At 36.4% G+C, this 25,840-nt stretch overlaps 2 protein-coding genes across 3 annotated transcripts in view; both read right to left on the bottom strand.

The window, feature by feature from the left end:
* The window catches only part of LOC137642729 (high mobility group protein 20A-like), a 42,446-nt gene extending 33,214 nt beyond the window's left edge, over window positions 1–9,232 (bottom strand). Inside the window, exon 1 of one of the 2 annotated variants that reach the window (XM_068375555.1) lies at window positions 9,083–9,232. Coding sequence is in view for 1 of the 2 variants with exons in the window: in XM_068375554.1 (XP_068231655.1) it covers window positions 8,265–8,267 (3 nt within the window). In the remaining variant the exon portion in view is untranslated. Of the gene's footprint in view, window positions 1–8,264; window positions 8,765–9,082 lie in introns of those variants that run through there. The other variant, XM_068375554.1, reaches the window with a different exon arrangement.
* Window positions 9,233–13,809: 4,577 nt separating this feature from the next.
* Window positions 13,810–20,467, bottom strand: LOC137642730 (protein mono-ADP-ribosyltransferase PARP12-like). Its single transcript, XM_068375556.1, has 2 exons — window positions 20,217–20,467; window positions 13,810–15,911 (listed from the first exon to the last, which is right to left on the bottom strand). Exon 2 carries the CDS (start codon window positions 15,904–15,906, stop codon window positions 14,020–14,022), a length of 1,887 nt encoding a protein of 628 aa, XP_068231657.1. The 5' UTR covers window positions 15,907–15,911; window positions 20,217–20,467; the 3' UTR covers window positions 13,810–14,019.
* Window positions 20,468–25,840: the final 5,373 nt, after the last annotated feature.

Genomic DNA, 25,840 nt, shown 5'->3' on the forward strand with positions numbered 1-25,840 from the left:
CATGAACAATGCAAACCCTAAAATAATATTTGCTCCTAAAATACAAATACTGAATCACAAAATTTTAAAAGTAATTTAAAACCCATCTTTTTATAAGAGTACGATTCCAGCAAAGTTGGAAACTCGGCTGCTAAAATTTATAACGAGGTGTCGGTAAGCCACTGGCAGGTGGCAACAAGGGAAGGCCCACCCACCCCGCCAAGTCACTGAAAAAGCCACTTTGACCTTCACCTAGAACTCAAAGGATTCAGAATTGTATAGTTAAGAGAAATACACATACTTCTAGCATTTATGATTTGTTCCTGCAAGGGTAAAAACCCTTGTCTTTTAATATGAGACCTATTCTTAGGATGGAGGAAATTCCTTCAACCAAACTGGCAAGTTTAAAACCAGGGATGTCTAACACTTGTTCCTTATGAGGAGCAAGGGTGTTGACTTCAATGCACTTTTTATCACTTCAGTATCAGAGAATAGGGCTAGGTTAGTGTCACAAATAGGTGATCAAGGTAGAACTATACCCTCATACGGTACTGTGTCTATAATGTAAGGTTCGACAAATTTATCAGTTCACCTTAATATTCATTCTTGCCCTCATGAGGAGAATGGGGGAAAAGCACTTCTACCTTAACATTAAGAGAATATTTACTCTGTATGGTGTCTTACCTGTATCTAAGTCTGTTCCAGCAACAAAATGATCCAACCGCTGCACCCCAAGGAAGGCAAAGGAGAAGATGAAAAAGAGCCAGATATTCTTACTCTCACCTACACTGGTGTTGTAACCATTATCTTATAGCAGATGATTCTTGTCCTATGAGAGAGCTAGGGACACTATGCCATCTGCTGAACAGCAACCACATAATTGAGGGAGAAAGTGTCAAGTGATTTGTGGGTGCCTTCTCATAGATAGTGGGTGGGCCGTGAAGGATGTCTGACATTTTCAAATTTGTGCCTTCAGGACCTGGTTCACTGACAAGTTCTTCTGAAAGGCTAACGTTACACCAACTCCTCTGACCTTCCAGAGCTTGTGTGCCTGTGTCCACTGTCCCACACCACTCATCATTGGCTAGCACTCTCTATGGTTTCCTGAAGACAAAGAGATAATGTTTCTGGTTATTTTCTCCTTGAGCCTCCCTGCACTGATGAAAAGATTCTGCAGTTGTGGTCTGAATGGTTGAATTCTCTTGAGGTAGAGTCCCCACAAAGCACAAAAGCAACTCATCCGGATTGGCAGTTAGTTCCGCAAAGGAGGAAACTGAAAATCAATCAAATTTTGAGTTGTTTACGGTTGGGTTTTGTGTATTTACTATGAATTAGGGAACAAAGGAAAACGATACCTTCCTCCAACCCTCTGTGCGGCTGACGAGATATGACATTCCGAGTAGCTTGCCTATCCATTTTGTCGAAGCCACAGCAAGGACACAAATGGTTTCAAGAACAGGTCCCTATCCGAGGCTCAACTTAGTGGTTCGTAGGGGCTATTTTTTAAAGACCTGAGAAGTTTCGCTACGTTCCAAGTGGGGGTTTTGAGTTCTCTTGGCAGACAAGATTATTCAAGACTCTTAACCAACATCAACAATTCCCATGAAGATTAAAGGTCAGCTCCTTACAGTTTGAGGACTTGACTTAAGCTGAGTGGTAACCTTTTAATGCCGAAAATGTAAAGTTTTTCTTTTTCCAAGAAGATTAAGAAGTTTACTATCAGTTGGATTGAGGCTCCGAGAGGAGGAATACTCCTCCAACAGCATCAATCACAGATGGCTCATTTTTCCTGGTATACAGTCATAGATGATCTGGGAGTGTTTCACAAAAAACCTCTCACTTCGAGGAGATGCTGGATATCCTTCACTCATGAAGACAGGTATGTCAAGGAACTGTAGCGAGTCTGAAGATATGGATAGTAGAGAAGATCCTGTCAATTGGGTGGTCATCTTGGTGTCTTTAATAACATCAGTTAATCTGAGTACCATTACGCATGTCGCCATTTGAGCACTACTGAGGTCATTTTAAGGTTTGGGGTACTCCACAATTTATTGATTACCATTCTGATCAGTCAAAATGGTGTAAAAGCATAAACTTATAGGTCTTTCTGTAAGTGTTGAAAGGCTTCCTCCAAAACCGCAACATGATCATGTACCGGCGAACAGTATACTAAGAACTTGTTGTTTAGCTTCCTCCCGAACATGTCGATTGTCGAAGAAACCCACAAAGTCAGGAGGCTCCTCGCCATTTGACAATAAAGGGACCACTGACTTGATAATTTATCAGGTATTACATTCCTTTTCCCAAGAATGAACATGGGCAACAGGTGTACTGCGTAGTTCTGTGCCAATTCCTGTTCCTCTATCACTAAGTCACATAGATAGTGAAACGCAGTACCTCCTTGTTTATTGATGTAAGCCACTACAGTAGTGTTGTCACTCATCAATGCTACTGAGTGGCCTATCAAAATCTGTTGGAAAGACTGTAGAGTCAACAGTGCTGCCTCCTCCTATACTGTAGAATAGTGTACTGATATAAAGTTTCCTCCCTTCCATTGACCAGAGGCCAACGATTACAAGTTCTCATAGATGCACACATCATCCTTTCTTTCATGCATCTGTGAAGAGAAGTTCTAGAGTAGGAGATTCAAAGGGTGACCTTTTGAACAGATTCTCGTCCTTCAGAAACCAATCCAGATCAGCTCAGACTTCCTCTTGCACAGAAACTAGGCAATGAGAAGGGCCTTTGTTCCGAGACCAGCGCCGTGGGGAACCAGTTTCTCCAAAGATGACAAGTGGCCTAGAATTTGCTATCACTGACAGGTCACCTGTAAAAGAATGGAGACTCATCCAGGACTACTTGAAGAGCATCCCTTTTCTACATATTGACTTCTTCTTATAGGATGCAGCGTTTCTGTTATCATTGGAGTCTGAGTGAAGAGAGGACGAGACCCAATTAACAGGATGAGGTATCCGTGCTGGAGGACCTCTACTGTCAAATCCTCTGCACCATGGTACTGCCACCTCACCCAACAGCTAGAGGCATCCTGCCCACTCATGGCAGTTGCAGTGGGGGATTTCCTTCCCAAACAAGACCTAGCACTTCTTCTGCCTCTCTCTTTATTCTTAGTTGGCCGAACTGGGTGCGAAACAGACGGGTGGCATCAGCTGACCTTCTAACCATCGTTTTCTTGAGGGCTGACTTCTTGATTTAATATTATGGTGTTGTCATTGTCTCTGCTTCTCTTAGTAGACTTAGAGGTTCCCTTCAATCCCATGTCTGCTATGGGCGACAAGGCGGGAGCTTGTGCATATGATGGTCTCCAACAGCCACTCGGACGACATATGGACTAACGAGTCTTGGATTGTCTGCTATTTGGTGATGTCCATCTATCACGGTCTCTAGGAGAACTCTTATCAAGGTGAAGCCTTAAAGGATTAGGGTCTTACGGTGACATATCCCTATTTTTACTTTGTATCCTTGTGTCCTTCCTTTGAGTTTGGAGGCTGTCTGGAGGAGAACAAAGTGGAGACCTTGTCTTCTTGCGATAAATCTTAGGGGAGGTTCATTTTCCTGTTGTCTGTCTCTGCCTGTGAAAAGTCTGAGGAGCATCCTCTTCCAAGTACCTAGAATGGGAAATATTCCTTGATGAAAGCTTTTCATAATCCACAGTCGATCTCAGTTTATGAGTTGGAGATTTCTCCCAGCGGCGAACACACTTCCCACAAAGGGAGTGCAAGCGCACTAATGTGTCGGTTCATTGTCTCCCTCTCTCTGTTATTAGAGAAAAGCACTTAAACTCGTGAGAAAGAACTTTGAGCGTGTGAGAGCGTTGTCGCAAACCAAAAGGAGACCGTCAGAGTACGTGCTAACCTAAACGTTGAAGTCAACAAGAGTTCCCAAATTGTGCCAGATCATCCAGCTGGGACAGAGGCTGATAGTGCCAAACTGTCCATTTTATTTTTCCTAATGTGCGTAGGTGTGCCCTCATAGAAAGCTGCTCACAAATCCGAAGGAAGGCACATCTTGCACTTTTCAATCTCGCAAATTCTAATGAAGTTCTTCTAAAGGGATTTCTTGATCTGAAGGTAGATCCAGTGCAGTTCGGCAGAAAATGCCCTGCGTTCAAAAGATTTTAAGTCACTAAGTGAATGCGTAAGCACATCGTCAGAGGAGTGAGATCGTATATCAATGTGTCACTTTTTAACAGGAATATTTTCTGTTCTGAGCAATATGTAGTCAAGTTTTGCACTTGTGAAAATAATCGCTCTTGAACATGAGAAAATTGTTTATGTTCTATCTCTACGTCCCCGTCCGCTGACTGGGCGCTAAGAAGAGATCTTGAAATTCCAATGGAAAGAGTCTCGAGTGTTGATAGTACTCAGAGGAGAGTGTTTTCAGAGAAGACCGACAGCAAACAGGCTAGCTCATCTTAATGCTCATGTTTATGCACCGGATAATCTTACAGGTCAGAGGGAATAGTGCTACAAAGTTGCCGAGCATGCTTTAAAGTCAACTGCTTTCTAGGAGAATGAAAACGTATTGCCATGATCACAGATTGAATTGGATTATGAATTTTTGGCCATATGTCATTTACTGCTGTAATAAAAATTCAAATGGTTATAACCTTTAAAATTTAAAAAAAATCGCATTCACTTATTTAAAATAAATTAATAAAAATAAATCAAACTTTACTACAAAAATCTATATCTTGTAGCTACACAAGAGCATCTACATCAATATTGCCTAAAATATCACCGAAGGACTTACCATCAAGATGGTATTTACGACACTGATCATTTGAGCAGCACACCACCAGTAACCTGTCACATTGAGTAAATACTGGCGCACAGCCAAAATCGAGAATGTGTGAGGCGGGTATAACCGATCCGCCACTTTTCGGTTAGCCTTGGTCATGGTCACCTACTCAACTGCTCTTAGCTCATGGGGAGAAAAGAATATCCCTCCAACCTCGAGCCTTTCCAGAAGGTTGTGTGTCAATCCACTAAGTGAGGACAGTTTATGAGAATCGCAGATTTTCATAGACTGGGGTCGGGCGCATCTGGGGTGAGGCACTTATAGGAGAGTCACTAGCGGTTGAGGCTCATCTGGTTGAGGTCGTTTGGTTGAGGCACATCTGGATGAGGCTCATTTTGAAGAAAGCCCGACATCCTCAGAAGCAAGAATCTCATGCTGGTGTCTAGACGAAACAACTTGCTCCAACTTCTGCTCCAAAAGGGAACCCTGGATACCCAAGGAAAGCTACAGAAAATGTAATGCATCAAACATCTGAAAAGAGGGAGGATCCCCCCGAGGAGGAGTAGGAACAAAAAGACTCCCTTGCCCATGAACTGTTTCTAAGGTTAATGTGTCACCACTCTTGCTGGATTGGCCCCGAGGGAAGCCAAAGGAGAAGAGTCAAAAGGAAGAGTAACAGGGATGCGGGCCTTCTTAGATTTCGAGGAAGGCCACGAAGGTGAAGAATCCCTATTTGACTACTAATTCCTCCTCCTGCCAAATTTTTCCCACTGGGAGGATGACCACTCCCGACACTTATTACAAGGTGAGGCCTGGCCACAGGGATTTGCTCTATAGGAAAGACACGACTGATGAGGATCTGTCTCTAAAGCACTCATAAAAGTGCCGCAGTTCTTAAGCAGCACTCATAAAAGTGCCGCAGTTCTTAAGAGGCACTCCAGGACACTTCCCCATAACAGCAGGCATCCTCAGAGTTCAAAGAAGTCACACTTGAAGAATGAATAAGAAAGCTGCTAAATATCCAAGTCAGAGAGAACGGCTGGTATCTAAGTGGATTGTCAGCAAGCTAGCGGGAGGCAACAAAATAAAGTTTACCAGCCTGCTAGGCCTGTTGTTGATACCTTATAATTTTCAACTGCCGTATTCCCAGCTTCACTCTTATCGTACTACTATGTAAAGGACAGAGGTTTGCGTTTTGTGTGAGAACATATTTTTTCTATTTATTCTACATTATCATAATTTGTGTGCACATTTCACTATTGCTCTTAGTGCTTTTTGGTCATTTTAGCATCCTTTTACCCACCAAAAATAACTTGTGGTCGGAATGGTCCTTCATATGGTAGGAATGAAAAACAAAGCATAGTGGTTCACCCTTACAACTGAAAAACACAACAATCATAACAAATTCAGAAAAGCCTAGCCTGTGCGGATGTTCTTGGTAACAAATCAATCTGTTATCCTTTGCATGTGGTTCAAGCTATCAAATCAACTGACCTAAATGAATAACATATCAACTAGACATTTGCATAGTTAACCATTCTAGACAGCTTACAACCCTTACTAACTTACTGCCTTTTTATGTGGCCAAATCAATACTCATGAGAAACCTCAAAAGAGCAGTGTTGGTAAGGAAATTCATTCATGAAGCAAAAGCATTTATATTATGCATAATTACACCATTCCTAATGCTGTATACTGTAAGTACTGTTACCACTGTATCTATTATCTTGAAGTATTTGGTGGAGGCTTAATTAATTGTCGAGATCTATTTGTATTTTCATCGTATCAATTAATGATATATATATATGAAGTATGATTATAAACATGTTGCCAAGATTTTAAACGTATATAAAAAGCAACATATGCATACCAATATTAATTACACAGCATATTAATATTAATATTAAAATGTCCTATTTTGTACAAAATATTAATTTACTGGAGAATGATTTTGGAATAGGGTGGCAAATGGTCCTGTTTTTAATTAGCGCAAGACCCTTATATGATCAGGTGTGGTCTAATAATATATGAAAATTAAATTTTGCCTAAAATGTTAGGAAATAATTTTGGTTTATACCACTAAAGTATTCATTAAAATCAAATCCATTGGAAAGTATTTGCTCATCCATTCATAGCCTAAAACTAGCAATAGATGTGTGCCCCTTACGTCAAACCCAAAACCTACGTGAAAAATCTTACAGAAAACGTTTTCCCCTAAAAATTATAAAGCATACAGTACTTTTGAAAAATAAATCTTTCTGTGATATCAATAAAATATACAAAAATTCCTCTACATAGTAACTTAGGTCACCAGAATCTCTTGCACACTTGTTTCCAACCCACCCAACTGCCTATGCTAAGGTTGGACATCTAATGCAATCTTATGGGTCTTTACCAGTTACAGGTTTAGCCCCGCCCTACAAAGTTATCGACCGTTTTGTAAGCTTTCCAGGGGTAATGAGTATATGTGAGGATTTGCTATGGTTAAAAAATCAACTAAGTACACCATATTTTTATAATTCTAACAAGATCTCTAAAATGTTAAAGGCAAAATGAACTAGTTTTTATATATTTATATATCTAAAGATGAAAAATACAATGTTATGTCACCTGTCAACAATAGCTGATTGCACTTTGCCGAGGTTCTTTGTGTTACCAGCATATGTTCTTACCGATTTGCAATAAGGGAGTATTGTACTGTTTTTAGTAACGTCTGCTTCACATTAACAAAAATTCATTTCTTATCTATTAGAAGCAAAATGAATGTCACTAATTAGCTCTTTACTACATTTTCTGGTTATCTATAGTAGTAAGTTATTGAACTACATGGCATACCAAATAGATCTTTAAGCCATAGCAAATTCTACCCTACATACCCTACTATGGGGCAGTAGCAGACCGTATATAAAAGGGCGATGACAACCTGTGACGGTTTTTAATCAAGTCAGGTTAGGGTAAGGTCTTTATACCGGTGTGACGGTCTGAACGATCCCTCGGTCTCAGAATTCTCCTTGATAATCTGCGCATGCGCGAACATTACCGTTTGCCAGTGCATACGAGGTTGAAGTTTTAATTTCCTGTAATGTTAGCGTGCGCAGCTCAACATTACCGCTTGCCGGTACATACGAGCTTGATGTTTTATTTTTATGCGAGCGAAGCGAGCTAATGGCGTTAAAGAACCATTATACTATGTCAAGGAGAATTCTGAGACCGAGGGATCGTTCAGACCGTCACACCGGCAGCAAAGTAAAGAATCAGGTGTCCTAAGTCAGATTAAGTGGTGTTTGTCAGGTTAGCAAATTAGCATATAATTATGGTGTGTATTCTATGCTTTTAGGTTGGACTTACATAAACTAAACACATAGTTTCTGCTGTATTTTTTTTTTTACCAGCGACTAGCAAAAAATTCGACAATGGTGACTCTTGCAAAAAAAAAAAAAAATAGCCCATTCCTTTACTGATAAATCTTTTCCCATGTTGTTCTATAATACCAACATATACTCTTTCACCTAGTATATCATTCGTACCATTTAAGCCCTTCCGAATACTGGGAAGTCAAGACTCAGTGACCAGGATGACCTTCGTCAGAAGCAGCAACTGACGTCCTCTGTGTAACTTGTAATTTGAAAACCTTAAGATGAAAGGTTCTTTGACTCTATTAAAAGCCAACACTCGTAAAGAATTTTCTATATAGCACAAATGTAAATCACTTCAGCACTGGTGGTCTTCCACGATTGATCTCGAATGCCGTGGGTTAAAATAATCAACCAAAAAACAGACTAATGTGCAAATGAATGAGCAACCAGTAATGACATTGCAAACGTGGGCACTTTACATATCAAAAACAGTACAATAGATAATTTTCTAAAGGCGTATTGAAAAAACAGAGTAACTCCAAACACACAGATGTATACAGGAGGTTTAGGGCACTCGGTTACAAAAATACAATAAAAACATAAATAGGAGACCGTCTCAAAATAATTGCCATTCGTTTCCAAGCGTAGTATTTGATGTCATAATCAAATAAGACATTCATTTACATTAAACACTTAAATGAAGTTATTTCCATTCGGGTATTAAATCCTCGAGTAAATACATCAAGCCCTAAGTAAATTAAGTAATCATAATAAAGCAGTTAAGTAGCGGACGCTCGACTATCATTTTATATGCACACTGTCTGGCTTATCGCTAGGGACATATTAATGTTAACGCTTCTAAATTAAAGATGTATAGTTGAAAATAAATTATGGATAAACCACTTATAAAATGAGTCCCTCTATGCAATACTGTCTACTAATGTAATTAAACAACAGAGAATTCTCTGTAGGACAAAAAATACACTTACAATTTTAACGCCTCTTGAGTAGCTGGTGGCGGAGGGCGGTGTTCCAGTAATAATTGAACTTCCATATATAACTCAAAAGGTAGTTACATTTACCGCTCTATTTGTAACAATATTAATTTTAATGTAACTATGGGTGTGCATAGCGTAATTTTACATTTCATTATGAACCACATTAAACAAAAATACCGATACCTAAAATTGACGGTGAATAAAAGTCTTCTAAAATGTTTACAAAACATGCCTTTGTGAACGAATGATATGAATTGCATTTTATGTAGATTGTCCAAAAAGACAAATCATACATATCCAGGTTACATTTATATATTCTACCAAACTGCTTTACACATTGCAGCTTTGTATAGCCAGGTGTAAAGTGTATAGTTATATTTTGGTCAAAGTCATTCATGAAAAGATCGAAATGTTTTGTAAATTTTGGTAGTTAATCATAATGACAAAAGAAAAAGCATTATAAGAAAGACAAATTACTATTATTATTATTATTATTATTATTATTATTATTATTATTATTATTGTTATTGTTATTATTATTATTATTATTATTATTATTGCTACTAGCTAAACTACAACCCCATTTGGCAATGGCTCCAACAGGGAAAGATAGTCCCGTGACGAAAGGAAATACAAGGGATTTTGACGTAGGAAAAATCTATTTTTGGGTGAGATAGCCATGTCGTCCTGATGGAAGTTCCATCTGGCAACTTTCTACAGTATGATATTTCTGCGATTGATATTACAAGAGAATTACCGTCAGGTATCACGGGGTTCCAACCCCTGGAAACGACTATCCGAAGATATCGTGCATAAAATCAGGGACGTATCCCTTAGGATACGTCCCTGATTATAAAAGATAGGATAGTATGCCTGAGTGTACCCTCAAGCAAAAGAACTCTAAGCCCTAATTGAAATGTAGAAGACCACGACCATGGAACAGAGGCTATGGCACTACCAAAGATTGGAAAACAATGGGTGGATTATGGAGTGTCCTCCTAGAAGAGCTGCTTACTGTACCTAAAGAGTACATTCTATAATTCTACCCTTACAAAGTGGAAAGTAGCCAAGACAAATTTTCGGTTATCTTACTTGCCAGATGTATAGAGGAGAATGTATATAGAATAGGCCAGAGTATTCGGTGTACATGTAGGCAAAGGAAAAATGAGCCGTAAGCAGAGAGGGGTTCAAATTAGTATTAGCTGGCCAGCCAAAGAACCCAATGACTTTATAGCTGTAGTTCTGGTTTGTTTGGGGTCATACAATATATCATAAGGAACTGAATGTGTACTTATAAAGCAAACAGGTTTTGTACACACAATAAGAGTTCATCATTAGTTGGCCAGGTCACCAGCCACCAGCTGACATACTACCGCTAGAGAGTTATTGGGTCCTTTGACTGGTCAGACATCACTACGTTGGATCACTCACTCTGGTCACGGCTCAATTTTACTTTGCCTACACATACATCGAATAGTCTGGCATATTCTTTGCACATTTCCCTCTGTCCTCATACACATGACAACATTGAGATTATCAAACAATTCTTCTCCGCTCAATGGGTTAACTACTGTAATATACTTGTTCAGTGGCTATTTTCCTCTTGGTAAGGGTAGAAGAGACTCTATACCTATGGTAAGCAGCTCTTCTTAGAAAAGGACACTCCAAAGTCAAACCAATGTTCTCTGGTCTTGAGTAGTACCATAGCCTCCGTACCATGGTCATCCACTGTCTTGGGGTACACTCGGGCACACTATTCTATCTTATTTCTCATTCTTTGTTTTGTTTATTTTTTTTATAGATTATATATGAAAGATCTATATTGATGGTGTTACTGTTCTTGGAATGTTTCTTTATTGAATTAATTCTCCTGATGTTTATTTATTTCCTTGTTTTCTTTCCTCACTAGGCTATTTTTCCACATTGGAGCCCTTGGGCTTATAGCATCTTGCTTTTCCAACTAGGGTTGTAGCTTAGCAAGTAATAATAATAATAATAATAATAATAATAATAATAATAATAATAATAATAATAATAATAATAATAATAATAATAATAATTAGTGGTAAATAAACTTTTAATCTACCATGACAACTCTTCCCTTTTTATTTTGCGTTTTTCTAATTTCAGTTGTCCTCATTCCTTCAGTTAAATTTTCTATTTCTTTCACCTTCACATTTATAATGTTCTCCTCCGATAATTTTTGCATTCAATCATTTCAATTATATACTTCCTTTCTTATGTTCGTAGTTTAGTTCCAGCATATGCACGAGTGCCCAACCTTCGTCACAATGATTGCCTCTCTTACTTCACTATCAAACTTCCTAAAAAATTAGGAACCAGAGGAAAATCACTTTATCAAGGGCAAAATCAATTTGTGACAGGGGTTTATAAGCCGGACTCCTTACGACACGTATTAAGTCCAATTTCCACGCAGATTATTTGTAGGGGATATTGAAGTGAAAGAACTTTCAAAAGTTGCAACTTTCCCTCATTAGATGTGGTGGAAATGGATTATGAAGACAGATCTGTATGCTCCATTAGAGTGGTTCATTTAAACGTCCTTTTTGTTAATGTAACTGATCAGCCTTTCTCGCGAATCACGACTCATTGGACGAATCTTCCTTGTCGAATTATTAGAGAAGGTTGGACAGCAAGATGGAATGAAGGAAGCTGGAATTGAAGAATAGTAGTGCGGCTAAGGGAACGCTACGCACTGTCAGATGTTAAAGTGCAAGATGCATCATAGGACTAATGTTCTAATATACCTAGAGTTGGGAATCTCCCCTGCCTTTAGTTTGATAACCAATTTCCAAAGCAAATGATATTGGACAGGTAACCAACAATGTTAATTTTGATAAGAATTTATCTTCACACTTTTCACGTCAGAACTGTAGGCTATTTTCTTATATAATTTGAAGAGCCATTCACGTATAGCAACATTTGCATTGGTTACTTTATACTAAATAGATTTCATTATAATATTTCTGTTAAAAATCAAATGTATAGTTTAATTCGTTGTTGAATCCCAACTTGAGCGACTCCGTTCAGTCTTAATATACTTTACTTTACTTACTTTGAGGGCTGCTTATCTGGTCCTGTACAGCAGGGGAACCCTACTCTCTTGTCTACAGGACCTCCACGGTCGTTTTATATTTATTCGGGAGCTTTTAACACTTCATAATGCGTATTGTTGGCTTACTGACATTTCATAATGCGTATTGTCCGCTTACTGTTTGATCATCACTGTCAAAACACTCGCTAAATAAGAAAGCTTCGAGTTTTCTCTTGAAAGTCCCAATATCCTCAATTATTCGGATGTCTCGAGGGAGCCTATTGTATAAAGTCTCGGGGCTGCATATTTAAAGGCTCTAGAGCCTACGTGTATCTCTGTTCTAATATCTTGAAACCATCTGTAACTATTCTCGAGTCAGGACGATTTGTTGGCTGCACAATATGAAGACTTACACAAATATTCATTTTTTTCACTACAAGTTGTATCTAATGGTCAATGAATCTCGACCTAAACTGCGTAGGAGTTGCGATGACGTAGTTACATTGATGGACAGACATAGTTACAGACAAGGATAAACTAGTTCTCCCGTCCTTAGAAGACCGTGTACAGTTTAAACCTTAAGAGATGTTCCTATACTTTAAGGTCTTTCTGGATGTTTCCATTTTTACCAATAGGAAATGAATCAAAGACAATACAGCATGTCTATTAGCAATCTTTATTTTTCATATACATACATATCTTAATCACAGTAAGTCTAACCAACTTTTTAAAAGTTTAAAGTAAGTACTATCTTAGACCAGCCCACAAAAATCGAGAAAACCTCAAACTTCTAGGTAGTGACAATTCTACTAAGGTTTGGCCATTAAACTTTTCTACTCTACACAATCTTTCTAGACCCAAGAGCAGTGACTAGTGTTTCCTTTAGGGATAACCTTAATTCTCTTTACAACTACAAAAAAAAAAAAAAAAAAAAAAAAAAAAAAAAAAAAAAAAGCTCTCAAAATATGAGTACAGTACAATAGAGTGTAAATGCAGAAGGAAGCAGCAAAAAAACAAGCCAAATCTGCTTTATGGGATAGGCTATTAAAACATAATAATCCCTGGTATTGTAAGGCAAGCAAACGTTACAGAATGAGATAGTTCACCAATGCACGAACATTAGAAGTCATAGGTCACCAGTACGTTTCCGAAAAAAAAAATTATCAATTCCCATTTTTAAATATTTTTTTTTTTTACTTTTACCAGAAGTGATTTTTTTTCATTGTCTATCAACAACTGCACTGATTGTTCACGAATAGAATCATTTCACTTGTGAAGTACAGTACTGCTGGATTTATGTGGGGACATTTCGGTAATCATCTGATGATTGTCACGTGTGTAGGCCTATAGCTACACCACAGGGATTACTTAATCTGTGCAATCAACACAAAGGTAATCCATTTACTTAATTCAATTCACTTTCGATGGCTTCAAAAAACTCTTAACAGTTCTACATAAAATGGTATAACAAAGTGCACAACCCCAACTTTAGATATTTAGGAATTTATTTCCAGTAAATATTTGACAAAATTATTCCCCCAAACAATGTACAGTATAGTACACAGCATATATATATATATATATATATATATATATATATATATATATATATATATATATATATATATATATATATATATATATGTGTGTGTGTGTGTGTGTGTGTGTGTGTGTGTGTGTGTGTGTGTGTGTGTGAAACTAGAAACATTGCAAGCGGAGTTTGTTACTTCATATAATTTCACTGAGCATTTATTGACTGATCTCTTCCTCAACATCACAGCTCTTTCTGATGCAATTGTCTGAAAAACTCGGGTGCCGGCCAGTTTTTATTTTCTCACCGGCCAATTTTTATTTTCTCATTGCTCACTTATGTTTAGTAATAATTATCTCTACCTGTATCACGAAAATGCGCAATATATGCAGGGTAATATTCGTCCCTATTGTATTTCACAAAAATCCTTGCATTATGCTCTCTATCGCAGGTAGTATCAAACCACACATCCTTTTCCCTCTTTGGTGGAAACTTCATGCTTCCATCACCAACGGCCATTGATCCTACTAATACAAGTGCAATGAACATAACTTTAACACCAGACGAATCAGTCTCACTGTAGGAGTTTGATAAACTTGCATCATTGGAGAAATAAACTCCATGACCGTATACATTGCCGACGTTAGAACCGTGCAGCCTCCAGTCAAAGTTGAACTTGCAAATTTCATCAACGGCTCTATGTTTTGTTCCATGAAAAAGGTACTGTTCGTTGATAAGAGACTGGTTATCGTGAAATGATAGTTTCATCTGATGTTTCTTATTCTGATAAGCTTTCCATTGATGAGGATTAATGATTCGTTCTACTGACAGTACACATACTTGGTTCATTGATGCATTCATAAGCCTTTTAATCAATAGAAATTCCGGGCTTCCATCTGGTACACTTTGGCGCAGAGCACCATTGTCTTCAGCAGTAAAAAACTGATTAAAATATAAATCTTTGTTCTTCTTCACCCTATTATAGACGGGTCTTCTCCTGATTTCTCTTCTTGTTCCCAATGTTTTGTTTTCTTGAACCATGGTGTTTACATCAATGGTATATGCATAGTTTCCAACCGTTACCTCAATTTTGCTTTCATCACTGAAATTATAATAATGCTCTAGCTTATCACTAAGGGCCATATTATAGAAATTTTTCATGCTACCCTCTTTGTAAGGAATCCACACATTATCATCAGCCTGCCAATACCACACCCACCGGGTTGCTACTCTATTCATACTTTTTAGGCAGCATATATCCGATGCTGTTGAAAGTCTCCGTAACTCATATGACACACTATTGCAATAAACTTCCATGTTTTGGAAATTTACTTTCCAACTTGAACTTGGTTTCAGAAACGCCCTTAAATTCTGCATGGCATTACCTGGAATTTTAGGTACAGGTAACAATTCTACAACATTTTTCTCAGGCTGACAGAACAACTCCTCTAGTGCATCACTTTGCTCATAAGATAGACTCCACCATGTTTCATCATTTTTCACTTCCCACTGGTAGGGCTTTTTTGAATGGACGCGAGAACAAGCATTTTGTTTACACCTCCCCATTACATAAAACATGCATATGGGAGCCTCGTTTTTTCTTTTACTGTTCCTGTTGAATCGGTGGTTTTCTTTTAAAACTTCTATAGGCGACGTATTCACATCTCTCCTTCTTTGTAATGTACTCAAAATATTTTCGAAAGCATCAGTGGTGTGGTCATAAACACAATTGGAATTATTACAATTACCCAAGACCCAATAGTAACACACATGAAATCTCCGACACGAAGTGGCATGGCACCCTTCTCTGCTATTATACTGTGGACATACAAAAAGGAAAAATTTATCTACAATTTTACCATAAGGCACAACTACATCACTTACATCATAAGCAACACTCTTTGAAGCTGGTATACAATAATTATCGACACTATGTATTACACTCTGGTGACCAACAACCGGAGGTCTAGGCGGAGGGGATGGAACAACTGCAGGGGGACTTGAACTTCTCAGTGGCCTTACAGGAGTTGTTGTTGTTGTTGTTTTTGTTGGTGTTACAGAACGTGGGTCAACGGTTGGCTTTGCAATGCGTGCTTGGCTTACTGGGGATGAACTTCTCGCCGAAATTACAGGAGAAACATATCTGATGGGGGACGGGCTTCTTCGGTAAACTACAGGTGGGGCAGGGGGTGTTGGTGGTGGAGATCGCTTAGCTGAAGAGTTTCCCATTGTTCCTGGAATATAGTATGAAGCAACATCAATGTGTAGCAGAGGAAAAAAGATATGGAACGGCAATCCTAAGTTCAAGAATATCAAAAAGGGTATCTTTGCAAAAAATATTAACTTTGGGGAAAAAAAGAAAGGCATTGTTATACTATTTCACTTTGAATAGTATTTTTTAATCATACTCAATTTGAAAACCACAATATTTCAGTTCTCTTTTATTAAGCTTCAGTAAGTGTACAACAATCACTTTAAACTCAAACATTTAAAAACACGAAGTTCCTTTTCGTGATTTGTTACCATAATCATGTGATTTGTACCATACACAATCGTCAAAACTAATGAGGAAACAGCATGGAGTAAAACCAGTGAATCAGTCATGATTATATTATTATTATTATTATTATTATTATTATTATTATTATTACTTGCTAAGCTACAACCCTAGTTGGAAAAGCAGGATGCTATAGGCCCAGAGGCCCCAACAGGGAAAGTAGCTCAGTGAGGAAAGGAAACAAGGAAAATAAAATATTTCAGGAAGAGTAACAACATTGAAATAAATATTTCCTGTATAAACTATAAAAACTTTAACAAAACAATAGGAAAAGAAATAAGATGGAAGAGTGTGCTTGAGTGTACCCTCAAGCAAGAGAACTCTAAACCAAGGCAGCGGAAGACCATGGTACAGAGGTTATGGCACTACCCAAGACTAAAGAACAATGGTTTGATTTTGGAGTGTCCTTCTCCTAGAAGAGCTGCTTACCATAGCTAAAGAGTCTCTTCTACCCTTACCAAGAGAAAAGTAGCCACTGAACAATTACAGTGCAGTAACCCCTTGAGTGAAGAAGAATTATTTGGTAAACTGTGTTGTCAGGTGTATGAGGACAGAGGAGAATATATAAAAATAGGCCAGACTAATCAGTGTGTATGTAGGCAAAAGGGAAAATGAACCGTAACCAGAGAGAAGGATCCAATGTAGTACTGTCTGGCCAGTCAAAAGATCCCATAACTCTCTAGCGGTAGTATCTCAACAGGTGGCTGGTGCCTTGGCCAACCTACTACCTACAATCAATTACTTTTACTTATTAAATACACAACATATTCGGCAATCTACAATCCTAAAAAATTACGTTAATCAAATATCAAATGTAAACCTAAACTAATTAGGGTTCAATTTGTAACATTATTCATTGTCTAGAACCAATAATTTCTCACAAAATATCTGTAGAGTTCTGTTATAAAATTAATCAAGCCGTTTGGGTTATCAATTAGATTATTGTAATTCACCCCAACAGCAAGGTCAAAATTAAGGTTGATAGGTATTTATCATAATACAGGCTTAATATGGAAATTCAAATACAGGTATAGTTGACAGTGGAACCAATTACTGTATATTGAACCTTTTACTACAATTACATATTTTTTTCTCAATGCTCTGTAATAACTGTATTACTTTCTTTCAGTTTAAACGGTTTTTTTATATTTAGTTATCAAACTTTACAGTACGTAAGTGCTACTGGAACAAAGGATTTCAGTAAATAACTACTTCTAGAGCGAGCTGAATGAGACTTCTCAGATGGCAGAGGATGTAAAGGGAACATTTTAAACAAGATGGAATAAGAAATTCACATTACTTTTGCACTTATTGTAATAACATATTGATACCTAATATGAAATTTATAAATATACAACATGTTTAATGAATGAGGTAAAAATAGAAAGAAAAACTCATTAAACACTACACAGTATTGTAATTGCTTATCATGTGGTCTAAAATTCTTTGCAGACACTCCAAATAAGGAAAATCTATTCTGGTAGCCTTCTAATTCAATCTCTTTGTACCTAATAAGCAGGTATTTCTTGATACTTGTGTAATTCCTACGCTCTCGTTTCTTCCTAATACTGTACACATCCTACTTCAGCAATACTTTCCCACTTGGCAATGGTCTATCCACATTTTCCCGTTTATTTGACTGTTTACTACACTACAAAGTTTTTCCTTCTCTGCCCTGTTCCCACCCAATGCTGTTATGCAGTACTGTAACTGTTCGAAAGCCTGCCCAGTAGAACAACCCTCACCAGAAGGGATTGGGAAACCCTAAACACACTTCTTGGTTGTTCCACTGGACAGGCTTTCGAACAGTTACATTCAACAGAGCAAGGGAAAAGTGGGCAAAACTGGAGATAACCACCAGAAATGGGGATTAGCTATCAACTTTAAATGCTAATGTGGGGCAACACCACAAACAATGGAACCCATGCTACAAGGGTGCCCACTAGGCCCTCACTGCACAGATCCAAGACCTCAGAGAGCCAACCCACAACGACCTCCCGTGGGTTCGACATTGGCGCGATAAGATATGATGATGACTGTAACTGTTCTCCTTTGAGCAGCTAGTGCTAATTGAATTATAACTATTTTTTTTTTTAAATTCAAGTATTTGTCAGTTCAGAAATATCCGATACAGTAACAATCTACAGACACCTTGGTCTTTACACCAGAACCCTGTTTTTAATCTAACCGACATCAGCTGCAGTGTTGTTATTCATCGTACATTGAAACATGGCAAGGTATTTACAATTAACATAAAATTCACCGAGGTTTCTTTTTACAATTAACATGAAATTCACCGAGGTTTCAGTTGTAGTGAATAGAACGAAGTCGATTCTGGGATTTTCGTGCGATAGGATATCTGTCCATAACAACATACCTACAACCCAAAACCCTCTCTATGTAGCAGTTATTTATCATTAATTCCCGAATTCTTTCCATACCACATATGAGGTACAGGTCTAACTCTGTTCTACAAAGCCTATTATTTTGTATCACCAAGAAGTAAAATCAAACGAATTTCTCTGTTGACTGTCGTATTATTTCTAGCTACATTCGTTCACATGAATATGCATGCACGAGTCGGGGATTTTTAAACCACAGATTCCTGAGTAAACTTCTCACAATTCGAACGTACCTCTGCAACAACATAATAACTACATTAATTAAAATGTTACTGTGAAGTCAAGTAAGATGCATAGGTCACATACATCCCGCCCCCTCAAAAAAAAAAAAAAAAAAAAAAAAAAAAAAAAAAAAAAAACATAATAGGCTTAACATCCGCTGGTTTGTTGTTTTTAAATGAGAAGGATAAAAAGGTTCAGGGATGACAGAACTCAATCATAATTTAAGGAACTGTGACTAAAGGAACTTTTTAAAATGCTTATGTAAAGTCTCGCTCATATTTCAAGGCTCATTCATACTTGTGACATACTGTACCGAACGTGTTTCATACGCGCTCATACACAGCAATGCTGTTGATTATTTTCTATCTCAGCTTTCCGCACTGACAATAGAAAAACCTGCTTAAGTAATGGCTCTAGTCTTTCATATGGCATGCATTATTTAATTAGACCTAGCCTTTTGATCTCGTAACACAGCCTATTAAATAAGACCTAGTCTTATTTGTTTTAGAAAAAAAGCTGAAATTAAAGCTTTTATAATAAACTTATTTCTTCATTTTGAATGATTAACAAAAATGAATTATGCCATGGTATAGGCTACATACATTTAAAATACAGGGATTATGCTATCTATTCTAAATTTTGTACATGGATTAAACAATAATATGCATCCATTCTACATAGATGGATTCTGCTACAGTATTCACGGTTACTAACTACTTTTGCAAATATATACTATACACACTGTTAGCATTATTATTGCGTTCTTGCAGTTTCTAAATGTAGATTACACATTATATATTATGGCTACTTTGAATAGTGCAATAGTGGCTTCGAACATCTGTAAATGTTTTATATAGCAGGTTACACATATATGAAATATTATGGCTACTTTATATAGTGAAAAAGTGGCTATGCATCCTTTGTAACTGTTTTATGTAACAGGGTTATCTCCCCGCCTAGTCGCCTACTGGTCGGAAGCAGTTGCCAGATATCAATAACTTACGGAAAAATGACCGAAACCTCAAGATAAAATAGAATATGTTTCTCTTTGCTGAGCACTACGTATTAGAAGAACAATGCTGTTCACAATGTATCTTTTTCCTGGAAACTGTACTGCACATCAGAATAAACTAGGCTGTTCAAAATGTTTCGTTAAAATCTAGTTTATTGTTGACATGTGGCTACGACGTGGTATACGTGACCTTGTCATATCACTTGCATTATAGAAAAATAAGTAAATTATTTGACTATCCCATTTGAACTACAAGAAAAGCCACTATAGCACGAAGAACCTGGAAGAATGGAAAGGCATGACATCGTTTCTATTGCAATGATTAGGTCACCTACTGATGACTTACCTTTTCACAGAAAGCTGACGAATTTGAAGTAAAATATAGTTTTCCTTTAAGCGCACAAAATCCTTAACTAACTTTCATCAATATATACCAACATGATGAGTTAGTAAATTCATGTAACGTTCCACAACAACAGACTACCATAGACGACAAAGTTTTCACAACAAGAGCTTCGCTGGCCTTGACGATAAACAAATACTGTACATGACGGTTTCAGTGCAGCACCCGTCTAAGCAGATAGCTAAAGTGGCTCCCTTCACAAAACGCACAACGGGAGTTATTCCTGAAATTGTTAAAAAAAAATATCAAGATAAAATCAATATTTGAGATAAAGTCATAGACAACAATTTACATGAATGTAATTAGAAAAAAAAACCAACACAGATAAGATAATTTCTTTCACGTGTCAGTAAACCTTCAATCAACGAACTGTACGGTATAGTCTGTTCATAACATTCGTAGCGGCTGTAAACTTGAACGTAACATGTTCAGTCAAATTTCCAAACTAAAGAATGCATATACAGTACTGTGTATATATATATATATATATATATATATATATATATATATATATATATATATATATATATATATATATATATATATATATATATATATATATATATATAGCGATTATTGTCAGAGTATCCAAGGAGGGAGATTTGAGACTAAGAATCATATTGTCAACAGTATATTTATTTTAATGTTGTTACTGTTCTTACAATATCTTTATTTTTCCTTGCTTCCTTCCCTCACTGGGGTATTTTCGCTGTTGGGGTCCCTGGACTTATAGCATCCCGCTTTTCCAGCTAGTGTTGTAGCTTAGCAAGTAATAAAAACGATAATGATAATAATAATAGTAGTAGTAGTAGTAGTAGTAGTAGTATTTCGTACTTGTGTCATAAACAGGGAAAAATTAGAAAAAAAACATTAATGTATTATTTTAATTATAGGAAAAAAAAGATTATAATAGCGCCGCTGTATTAATTGTTGGGTATTTATATGTTAATTGAGTCTGCAAAAGGAAACATTATACGAAAGAGGAAACAGGCAAAATTTCATCATGATAGGTGGCTATTAAAGATATTTATAAAGGAAGAATAAATAAATGTTCACAATATTATATAAATTACTGTTTTGGAATAGTTAGAAACAAAATAAAAATGTGTAAAATTAATTTAGAGTTTATGTTTATGTACAAAAAGGTTAGCGTATAATTTAACCATAGTCTAAAAAAAAAAAAAATTGGAAAAATGTAGGTATGGAAGTTTTTTCTTCCAAAGTAACATTGAATAGAATAGAATATTTAATAAACAGAATACTTCAAATAGACCAAATAGGGCTCAGAAAGGGTAGAGGATGTGACAATCAAATTCTACGACATATAGCCTAGCCCAACAAACTAAATTCAGTTCTTGTTTTATGCTTCGTGAATTTTGAGTAAGCATTAATAGTATTTCACGTACTATGTTAAAAAAAAGTCTGAGTCACAATGGGATACCATAAAAGATTGCAACCATCGTAATGGATATGCATAGCGGAACTTCTTGTAGAGTAATGGTTGATGGCTGTCTTACAAATGCATTTGAAGTCAAGACTGAAGTAGGCCTACTACAAGGTGGATTAGTGTTCCCTCTGCTGTTTATTATGGTGATTGATTATATTATGAACAAGGTAATGCTAGGAATGAATAATGACATTCAATGGAAAGGGGACCAGAGATTATGTGACCTTGAATACTCAGATGATATAGGAGGAGAGAAAGGTTGGATTGGTGATCTACCAGAGAAAGATTGAGGTTACGCAGATTCAGAGTGATAATCAGACGAACTGCCTTATCGGAGTAGCAATGTTATCCAACTCAAACTCTTTCATATATTTAAGAACAGTCATTGCCATCTATGGATCACTAGTTACAGAATTTGAGGAGAGAATAGGGAGGGCAGAACTAGCAATGGGCATGATAAAAACGGTTTGGAGATCAAATCGAATGCCAGTTCATAGCAATATCAAAATATATATATTTCACTTGTAAGATCGATTTTAACTCATGGGGGACCAGTCGTGGTACAACACTGTAACAATTGATACAAAATTTCTTTCGCTTGAGAATAAAACATTGAGAAGGATTTTGGGAATCAAATGGAAGCAGTATATAACAAATGTGGCAATTTGTGAGGTGACAGGGGTGCCCAATGTGAACCATATAGATTATAAAGGAGATGGATGGGGCATATTTTAAGAAGAGAGGATAAGTTAATCTAGGGTGCACCTGAATGGAAGCTGCTAGGCAGGAGAGGACGTGGTAGACCAAGAGAAACGTGGTTGATGATAGTGCAAAGGGAGGTTGGATTTGAGAATTGCTCCGAGCTTAGAGAGATGGCACAAGATAGAGACATATGGCCTGAATTCATTTAGGCCCTAAGCATTCCTTGGGTGCCAGAGGATTAAGATAAGATAAGAGACCAGCCCATACACACGTATATCACGGTTTCGTTATCGGGTGATTCATGTCTACTTCACCGAATGATTTCTCACGTCTCCCTGCAGTATGGTTAATTACAAATCCCAATACCAGGAACCAGAGACGAATTACATTTGCATGATTTAAGATAAATGTAATAGAATAAATAGAGGAAATGGAAATGCTAGCAAGCATACCGCACTTGATGATAGCTGGAAGTAGAATATCTGGAAGCTACAATAAAATGCTAATCCGATAAACATCTGAAAAAAATGGAGTATTGCTAGCAGAATTGTTTCGGGTTACAGGGATAAAAGTAATATAAATGGAGACAAAAAGACTGAAACATAGAAAACGGAGTAGGAAGAACTACTTTAGAACTGGAGGAAATGTGTGATGTCGGAAATGGGACGGCAGAGGGTGGCTGCAGTTAGTGAAAGGGACAGAAAGGATAAAATGAAAGGTAGGAGAAATTCTCAAAAGAAATAAAAGAGGATAAGCGTAACACAGGGATCCTCCAATATGCAATGAATCCACGGAGATGAATAACGAAAACTCCAGCAGAAAGATGGCTTGGAATAAGGGTAGAGATAGACAAGTGGATAATAGATTAAACGATTAAAGGAAGAAACAAAACGAAATGGCATTTTAGAGATATATCAGAAGAAAAGGAAGAGATTGAAGAAGAAACCATCTCGATGAAATTTTAGCCTTAGCAACATGAAGAATAAACTTTGGGTTAGAGTTCTCTTGCTTAAGGATACACTCGGGCACACTATTCTATGTTATTTCTCTTCATCTTTTTTTGTTAAAGTTTTTATAGTTTATATAGGAGATATTTATTTTTATTTTACTACTCTTAAAATATTTAACTTTTCCTTGTTTCCTTTCCTCACTGGGCTATTTTCCCTGTTGGAGCCACTGGGCTTATAGCATTCTGCTTTTCCAACTAGGGTTGTAGCTTAGCAAGTAATAATAATAATAATAATAATAATAATAATAATAATAATAATAATGATAATAATAATAGTAATAATATTGAATATGATAAGTATATTAAAAAAAATGACACATTTCAACAGATAAGCAATATATAGTTTATAAAACGAAACTTATGTCAACCTGTTCAAAAAAAAAAAAAAAATTACACTTATTAAACTAATCGATTGGGAATACTATTTAAACTTCTAGAATACTATGTAGTATTGCGCATATGTAGTATTTATGTTGAACAGGCTGACAATAAGTCTCTTTTTATAGTTTATACATGAAATATCTGTTTTATCGTTGTTACTGTTTTTAAGATAATGGGCGGTATTCATAAAGAAAAGGATATGCTTATACTTGCAAAATATGAAGGAAATCCTTCTACTTGTATTCATAAACATTTCAAGCAAAAGCTTCTACTTTTAGAGCAAAAGCATATCCTTATAATCACATAAAAGTAAATGGTTATACATAAAGAAGACCCTTTACTTCATATAAAAAGCATATGCTTCGAAAAAGCTGAGTCTGGTCAGTAGCAGACTGCAGTTCGAAGAGAAAGGTTGTTCTGTCCGATTCTCAGCACGATGGCAGATTTTGTGGATGTGAGGCATGTTAAACAATACATACCCCGTTTACCCACACTTGATCGTGTTTTCAAGATGTTATTCCGTTTTGAAGAACAAAATGTACAGTGGCTTGCAGAAAGATCTTGTCCACACCTGGAATCTCGATGAAATATCAAAGTTAAGCCATAACTTGGTGATATGCATTTTACATTTGCCTTTGCATGTATAAACTGTTAGGAGAATACGAAGGCTGCTGTATTTAGGGATGTATGTATGTACAAACAGTATGTATGTATGTATGTATGTATGTATGTATATATATATATATATATATATATATATATATATATGTGTGTGTGTGTGTGTGTGTGTGTGTGTGTACAGTACATGCAAATATACTGTATTCATATAATATATGCTGTAAATATAGTATATATATATATATATATATATATATATATATATATATATATATATATGTATATGTATGTATATATATATATATTATATGTATATGTATGTATATATATATTATATATATTTGTATATGTATGTATATATTATATATATGTATATGTATGTATATATATATGTATATATATACATCGTATAAATATACATATATACACAGAATATTCATATACTGCAAAAGCTTATATACATGCATGTATATACACATATATAAACTATATATATGTGTATATATATATATATATATATATATATATATATATATATATATATATATATATCGATTCGTACCAGAAATAGATTGTTCTAAATCCCAAACCTGAAATAATCTAGCTGAAATCAACTATTTCAATTCGGTTTGCTTTAAACCTCAAATACCCTTCGCCCTTCGTCCGGGTATCTTAAAGTTTCCTTCAAACTGCAAAGTTGAGCGTTTAGCGTCTTCAAAACTTTTCAACTCAAATCCATAAATCAAATCACGTAGTATATTATTATTATTATTATTATTATTATTATTATTATTATTATTATTATTATTATTATTATTATCATTTCATTGTCATTATTATTATTGTTGTTGTTGTTGTTGTTGTTGTTGTTATAAAACAAGAATGGAATTTTTCGCGAGTCCTAAACGAATTCGGAAGAAAATCTTCTCGGATTTCCGTATGGCTTCAGAAGAAATAGCCATAGACTTAGCATGAAATTCTGAATGCCTCCAGAACGGTATCGGAAGAAAACTTTCCCTGATTTCCAAATGGCTTCAGAAGAAATAGTCATAGACTTAGCATGGAATTCTGAATGCCTCCAGAACGGAATCTCAGAACGGTTTCGGAAGAAAACTTTCCCGAATTTCCAAAAGTCTTCAAAGGACATAGCCGTATACTTAACATGGATTTCTGAATGACTCCAGAACTGAAATTTCCAGGAGCAGTCCTGAACGACTCCTCCCCGAGCTTCAAATGACTTCTGAAGACCTGATCTTCATTTTTTCAAACGTAGCCTGCAACACATCATATGATCTGTATGTAGCTGGCGAAATCTAACCAAGGAATTGCGCGTCAATAAGGAGTAAGAGGAAATGAGTTGATGACTGGGAGAAGGATTTCACTTAACTCACAGAGATCGCGTTCTGGCGG

The sequence above is a fragment of the Palaemon carinicauda genome, chromosome 6 (assembly GCF_036898095.1).
Source record: "Palaemon carinicauda isolate YSFRI2023 chromosome 6, ASM3689809v2, whole genome shotgun sequence".
In the NCBI taxonomy this organism is placed as follows: domain Eukaryota; kingdom Metazoa; phylum Arthropoda; class Malacostraca; order Decapoda; family Palaemonidae; genus Palaemon; species Palaemon carinicauda.

What these genes read in the sequence shown, in the direction of transcription:
- LOC137642730 (XM_068375556.1), bottom strand. Translation starts at nt 15,906, where the DNA reads ATGGGAAACTCTTCAGCTAAGCGATCTCCACCACCAACACCCCCTGCC.